Genomic DNA, 7,735 nt, shown 5'->3' with positions numbered 1-7,735 from the left:
TGCGTCTAATATGTCGGGCGTCTGATACCTTAACCCAGCTACTAGCGGTTGCCAGTCCGTGATCTCGCTCGTGCTTAACTACCTGACCTATGATACCTAGTTAATCCTGGTTTACATGTGATAGTATCAGCGCTGTACTTGATCAATTTTGTAGTTAGAGGGTAGAACTTTATTAAAGCCAACTTTTGATAGTGGTCGTTAAAGAATTTAACATTATCAACCTAAGACCCACCCCCCATTCAGCAGCGTGGTAAGCTCTATACCCCCTTCCCAATAAGGAGGGAGGCCTGGCTCTTTATAGTGTAGTCTAATTTTAATGGTCCACTGCACAGAGTAACTCACTCTTGACGGTGGTTCACCCCTCCACAGGGGCGTAGCTACCGCCGTGTCAGCCATATCAATGATATGGGGCCCCTTGACTGCAGGGGGCTTACGTTTAAAAGCTAAAATTAGTAAAATGCAATCCATAATCTTCTTTGGTTTGAAAAACCTTCTTGACGGCCTACGTGGCGCAGTGGTATGCGCGGTGGATTTACAAGACGGAGCTCCTGGGTTCGATCCCCGGCTGGGCCGATTGAAATTTTCTTAATTGGTTCAGGTCTGACTGGTGGGAGGCTTCCGCCGTGACTAGTTACCACCCTACCGGCAAAAACGTACCGCCAAGCGATTTAACGTTCCGGTACGATGCCGTGTTAAAACCGAAAGGGGTGTGGATTTTCATCCTCCTCCTAACAAGTTAGCCCGCTTCCATCTTAGATTGCATCATCATTTACCATCAGGTGAGATTGTAGTCAAGGACTAACTTGTAAAGAATAAAAAAAAAACCTATGAATTCCCGTATATTCATAGGTTCTTCAAACATCTTCCTGTTTTAAGAAATCTTTACCCTTCATATTGCTCCCCCCCCCCAACTAAATTTGATTCAAGGCACGCTACGCCACTGCCCTTCCATACTATTGCTCTGTACCTATTCTTACGTGATTTCCTTTGAATGAGACGAAGATTTAGAACCCATGGTAGATAGTCTAGAGTTTCTCCAGTGCTAGTTACTCAGACAAATCACAGCATCAGCATCGTAAATTAAAATCCAATATCACATTTTTCATACCTTTTTATTAAATTAAACTTATTAAGTACTTAAACATATAAATTAAATATAAAATATCTCAAATAATAACGTTTAGTTTGGCATTCGACAATTTGTATTATTTTTTTCAACATAAGACAGTTAAATCTAACCATCTCATACAACCAATATTTTTTAGGTATTTATTAAAACTAGTTTCTAGAGATCAAAACTTATATCAGGTAACAACTTTGTAGGTAAGTTCAAAGGTACAATAAGTTTAATTAATTTAAATTAGAAAAATACCACTTACATCTCTTTAGAATTTCAATTATAAACTTACAAAACAATTTACCATAACATTCCCACTACTATCACCATTCACCATTATCACAAATTCTTAGTTTACTTTTTCTTGATAGAGAAGAATATATATATATTTATTATTCTAGAACCAAATTCGATATGCAATGTTCATCAACCAACAAATTAAAAATTAATAAATCGCTTGTCAATTCGATTTCGATTAAAATCTCAATAAATAATAATAATTTTAATGCAATTGTTCCTGAATTTGTGAAAACATTTGATTAATAAGTTTAGAACAATTAGATATAGTTATATCATGACATTTTGTAAAAAAAAAACAATACATAATTTAATATTAATTAGGTATGAAATGACATATTTTACCTTCATTTCTAATTTGTTTGTTTATAAACATATCACGTCGAGTTTAGTATATATGTAGGTGTCTTGTGCAATCCATTTAGATGGATGGAAAAATGGCAAAGCCCCTTTAAGAGTAATACATAAGTTCGACAAAACTATAATTTGCTCGCAGATATTATATGATATTAAACTCCATTCACTAACCAGGTTAAATTTTGTAAAAATATTTTCAATCAATCATCAAAATAATATTTTATTAGTATGCATTTGTTTTTAGTTCTGGAACTCGCAATGTAATGTACTGGCATCTGTCAGTCACTAACACATTAAAATTGGTGAATAGACAGCTACGTTCACATACAAAGTGCACTAACAATAAATAATATACCCACTTTCAAAGATTTGTTAGAATTTTTGAAAGATTTGAAAGATTAGATAGTTCGAAGAGCCGATGGACGTTGGGGCCCCAAAGTGCTGGAATGGCGACCCCGCACTAGAAAGCGCAGTGTTGGCCGACCCCCCACCAGGTGAACTAACAACATCAAGCGAGTCGCAGGGATTCGCTGGATGCAGGTGGCTCATATCGTGATGTTTGGAAGTCCATCGGCTGATATGATGATGATTCAAAGATTTATAATTACGAGTAGGTGCTTTGAATGTGGGCGTACAATCGTATATGGTGGAGGTTCATTTTAACGTTAGCCGATCTTACATAAATACTAGTTAGAATTTACTACAGTCCTAAGTTACTTTGGACTCCTATAAAGGCGAGTGTTGATCAAACATTCTGACAAACTTGCTTGTCAAACAACTGTATCAAACTTGACTTTTTCATTAAGATATGTTTGACAAATTCTTCAAACAAAGCCGCAAATGATCTAAGTGTTTGACAAACTCGTTTGATTGACAAAAATCTCGATCGTTTACGGAGTCCCAACAGCCGTTTTAATAACCTGTCTGTATGAAATAAATGAAAATAAATAATATAAAAATATGACATAGTTTCTTGACTAATGAAAACGTTGCTAAGAAACTTACTGACAAATTGCGACAGGTTATTAAGAACGGTTGTAAAGCTGTTTGTAGACGAAAGTAAGAAAATACATTTGTAAAAATGTGTATTTGATAACAATTTTAATAAACTGATTTATTTTATTTTTCATTTATAAATAAAATTACACATTTTCTGAACAATAATAAAAAGTCAATTGATGACGAAATATTGTGATGTACAAAGGCATACAAAGTATATTTTTTTATATAAAAATAGCAAGAACGGCAAATACACGTAAATAAAATTTATAAATCAGTATCGGTATATGCTACTAAAATTGTTTTAAAAGATAAAATTAGTAATATTAGCAAAATAATGAGAACCGTGACTTAAGAACTGACTAAAGCGAGAAGAAGGAAAATATTATCTATATTTTTTATTATTTTTCTTGATATGATCCCTAATTTACACCTTCTCCACTATCACAGCCCTTTGACCGATAACCATTAAATAACAGAATATAAACTATAAACATAATAACTTACAAGACATATACATATGATGTTAGGATACGATAAGTACTCAATTTTTTTAAAACATAGTCGTTAAGTAGATGAACGAATGGAATATCATGAATAATAAAAACTCTATCAGACAATAATCTATAAATATCATGTGAGCCAGGCTCTTTTAATATAAATATTTCAATTAGCTATTTATAACACATTATAAGTCTTTGAATATATTATCTACACGTTTTTATTATTAATTCCGTTGTTAAGTTACGATGTAATTAGTCTAACCACTTGCAGTGTGCAACCGGAGTTGTCGAAATTAATTTCTATATTGTATATTGTACACAGTAAGTGTATTTTAATACGACTGTGGCTCCGTCGGGTGGGCTGCAAATGACCTTGGGTATTAAATTATCAATTGAAACTTCTCGATCATGATTGGCACATGAAGTGATAGAACTGATCGAAGTTCACCGGCTCATAGTCCCTTTCCGATCTGTGAAGCAGCTCTGGATTTCTCTTGAGGAAGTTCCTCACCCAATCCTCGCCCGCCATCCGCGTATTGCAGTCGAAAGGATGATTAAGACTATTGTCTTCCGCGTACTGGAATGCGAGCTCCCTAATGTCTCTCCTCGACACGCCCATGAAATATTTTTCCATGCTCTTGATATAACCGACTAAATCCTTTTCCTGATTCTCCGTGAAAACGCGTCTATAATGTCCCATTAAAGGCTTTGGATCGTCGGGTTGCTGGTATCTAACTTTACTAGCTCTTCTTTGGAGTGTTGAGCGAGGTATGTGAAACGTTCTGGCTGCCAGTTTGTACCCCATTTTGCCAGACACAACCGCTGCTACGGCCTTGGCCATTTCCTCTTCACTCCAGGATTGTCGACCACTCATTCTTTCGTATTTCCGTACCATGACTATCTGAAAAGAAACAAATTTCTATATAGGTAACAGAGGCGAGATATCTGTCGATCGGTGATATTGGTGAACATAGGAAGTCTTGCGTAACGAGTGACACAATGAATATTGAGGCCATGATCAAAGTTTGTGCGTTGGCACTATTGTTAAACTGCTTACTTCGATCACATTTTTACTTGAGAAATATATGCCCTGATTTTTGAATAACGCAAAAGAGTGGTAAGTTTATTTAAATTTATAATAAGTAGGTATATATTATGCCATCTGCGGTGCCCGGCGAAGGGTAACCGTGGCCTATCTACCGGTTTATAACCTGCGTCCAATGTCGAATCGAGGTAATGGTTGAGGCGTTTAGAGGCTACCTTCAATGTAACGCCGAAGTAATATTCATAAATATGTAAATGCGGTCCATCTCTGTCCACTATGTTGGTATATGTATCGTTAGATTCTCAGACCAATTAACTTCAATTGGACTTGTATCTCTCAAATTCACCAACAAAATTGTCCGTCGCTTTTTGAGGGGAACGAGGTAAACTCACACATGGAAAATATTCAACACCACTATCCTTACACTACACACAACTATAAATTTTAAGCACGTGTTTAACACAATGAAACATAGATTCTTTAGACGCAGTTTGTATGAATACGTTAGATCATGATCATATAGCTTTGAAAGAGTAACCTCAAGCGAGGCAGGTCCTTTAGAAGGTAATTGGTCTGAGCTTAGATTATACTCGTTATGATTTTAGGAATATTTAACAATTTTTCAGTTTTTGCTTGATTCTGTGATAAGATTCGTTGCAATACTCCCAGCATCACAGCGACCTAGATTGTTTTTATGTTTTTCTGTACGAGGACAAGGTAACGCATGACTGCGGTCTCATCTGATGGTAAGTGACGATTTCGCAGTCCAAGATAAAACGCACTGAGTTGGAACATAACTATTATGTGTAAAACTAAATCTTGACTATTCAGAATTTAAGAAACGCATAATCTTGTAATAATGGTGTAATTTATTATTTCGATTTAAATGAGGTAGTAATTTATTTTTTATATAAGTTTATTTATGGTTGTGATGTAGGTAGTGTAATTTTTTAGCTACGAGTAAGTATCTAGTATAATCTACTATATACATAGGTTACTTATTTTAAAAAAGAATGCTGTATAAAACATAAATGAATTTGTGAGTTAGGTACATATTAGAAATATGTTATTAGTGTGTTTTCCGAGCAGTTAAAAGATACGTAAATGGAAATTGATAAATAGCTGCTCTCCGAAAAACCAACTTGGCAATATGAATAGTCGAGGATGATTGACGTAGTTTGGGTCAGCTGTTAAATGTGCATATCCGATTATAGCACTTCGAGTGACGCCATAGAGGTGGTATTCGCGTAAACAAAATGACTAACCGTGTTGGCGACCGCGCGCCGCATCGCTCACAGCTGATAGTGAGTAGCACGCGATAATATGTGGCGTGTTTTTCCAGTGCGATAACTCGGGAAACGCGCCTCAGGCCCCTCACTTCACGTATTCAACCGCAATATTACTTTGTGTAAGTGCTTCACTTCACTTGCAACGTGTTGAGAAGGTAGATTAGCAGTGGTAATCACCAGTGTCGTTTGCGCGTCGTTTGTGTTGCACTCCGGTGCCCGTTGAACGGGAAATACCTCTCGATAGTAGTTGACCGTCCTTGAGTGACCGCGTCTTGTTTTTTATCAGTTAAAAGAACTACGTCAACGGTCAGCTGTTTGCGCTCGCTATACGCGTCTATCAACATGTCCCTACGAGCGGGCATAATTTCACGTATCGAAAACGCGCGAGATCCGTTTTGCTAATAATACATTGCCGGGCGTAGCTCGCCTCTCAACGGTTACCGCTCGCCGAGGAAGCAATGGATAACGCTCGCGGCGGTAAATCAATTTAACGATAGATACAGACGTCATTGTAGCGGCACGAGCACGCCGTGAGCCGAGGTTACTGTGACGCGTGACTTGCAAGGTCCCCGCTGCATTGCACGATGCGCCAAGGTTGCCACGCTCCTCGCCACCAACACGAGAAATCTAGGTCTCGTAACAATACTTATCAATAGGTTACAAACGAAGAGTAAGTGAAGAGAGAGTATCGTCTGCGTGGGTGTCCACGGTGGGTTGGAGCGGCAGAAGAGAAACCTGCAGCGGGTGTTGCCAGGGCATCCGTTGGTGAGTAGTTTCGGTGGTGCACAGGGTGTAAGGGGCAAAGGGTGTCGGTACTCACGGGTGGCGCGTCGGGAGCGGAGGGTGAGAGAGCGCGGCAGGCGGCGGACAGCAGCGGAGCGGGCGCGGGCAGCGAGACGGCGTGCGGCCAGACTGACGGCGCGCGCGACACTGGCGCGGGGCCCGTCTTGCCCCGCCGCGGCCCTGGCGCGATGACGTCACCTGGCCCAGGGCCCGGCTGCACGACTATTTTTGTCCACAACTAATTATCGCCTTCCTTTGTCCAATCATATGTTATGTACTGAAAAGGAAATCTGGTTTATGCCTACGTGCATCTATAGCACAAAGGACAAGTAGCTAACTGACGTGTGGTACCTACCTGCTACAGAGAGTAACCGCTTGGCAAATGCAAATGACTCATTATAATTAACGTTACGACATAATTATTTTTTACATAAACAATCGTGTTTTGGTCATTTCGTTCTTTCACTATACACAGGTAAACATTGCAATTTAGCATTTAAGATCTTACCTGTTGCTATCTATTGTTTAAAAATTTTATTGCGCAAAACATTTTTTTAACAAGAATAGTTTAATTGTGTCCAACTAATTCAATGCTATATACACCACAATTGGTGTATAATTCAGAAACAAAGAAACAAACATTCTGTGTTAGAACATAGAAAACGTCTGTATGTCTGAAAATACATGGTGGACTGAAAGTTAACATAAAGTATTGAGAATTATTATCCCATACTTTAAAATATAGGTTAAAATTACAATTAACCACACAAGTGTTTTGTACCTACATATTTTGAACTTGCTCTTAGTTATTATTTCACAATCCCGTACCTCAAAAGTAAAAAAAGCCCCTATAGGATAACTTTTTTGTCCAACTGACAGTACTTAGCTGTTTGCTTGTCAAGACCCTACAGTCTCATGAAGCTGTGAAAAATCAAATTATTAATTTAACTTACAAATGATAAAGCCACAAAAACGTATATTTTTACACTGTCTTGCTCTAGGGAATCAAAACTTATAGGGTACTTTCCGTTGACCTATAGAACTACATATAAAATTTGGGAAGTAAAACCGTGAATACTCATACTACAAGCAGGGTGGAGCAAAATCTGATTCTGAGTCATAAAAATATAGCCTTCATTCAAAGTACAGACGCTAGTACCTAAATTGTATCAAACTTTATATATTTATATTAAGTACGTATCTATGTTAAGTACCTACTTATTAGTTAATAAATAATGACTTACGAACTTACAAAATTCTCAAAGGTGTCACTAAAAATGGCGTCACAAATGGTAATTGCCTGTTATTTTAAACTGAAAGCTGAAATACATGAAACAAAGATTAT

General features: G+C 37.6%; 1 protein-coding gene across 4 annotated transcripts; it reads right to left on the bottom strand.

Moving 5' to 3' along the window:
• Positions 1-1,093: 1,093 nt before the first annotated feature.
• LOC112054894 (uncharacterized) lies at positions 1,094-6,695 on the bottom strand. Of its 4 annotated transcripts, none has more exons than XM_024094835.2 (2): positions 6,428-6,695; positions 1,094-4,170 (listed from the first exon to the last, which is right to left on the bottom strand). In XM_024094835.2, the coding sequence occupies exon 2, from the start codon at positions 4,166-4,168 to the stop codon at positions 3,680-3,682; it is 489 nt and encodes a 162-aa protein (XP_023950603.1). In that variant the 5' UTR covers positions 4,169-4,170; positions 6,428-6,695; the 3' UTR covers positions 1,094-3,679. The 4 variants fall into 4 exon arrangements, with proteins under 4 accessions (XP_023950603.1, XP_023950602.1, XP_023950599.1 ...); XM_024094834.2 differs by having other exon boundaries at positions 1,094-4,174; positions 6,428-6,692; XM_024094831.2 differs by lacking the exon at positions 6,428-6,695 and adding an exon at positions 5,584-6,360 and having other exon boundaries at positions 1,094-4,174.
• Between the last annotated feature and the right edge of the window lie 1,040 nt (positions 6,696-7,735).

The sequence above is a fragment of the Bicyclus anynana genome, chromosome 3 (assembly GCF_947172395.1).
Source record: "Bicyclus anynana chromosome 3, ilBicAnyn1.1, whole genome shotgun sequence".
NCBI lineage: Eukaryota > Metazoa > Arthropoda > Insecta > Lepidoptera > Nymphalidae > Bicyclus > Bicyclus anynana.
This window is presented reverse-complemented; position numbering and strand designations above follow the sequence as displayed.

What these genes read in the sequence shown, in the direction of transcription:
- LOC112054894 (XM_024094831.2), bottom strand. Translation starts at nt 5,607, where the DNA reads ATGCGGCGCGCGGTCGCCAACACG. An exon ending in GGCGCGCGGTCGCCAACACG is followed by an intron (nt 4,175 to 5,583) that starts GTTAGTCATTTT and finishes GTTTCTTTTCAG; the next exon opens with ATAGTCATGGTACGGAAATA.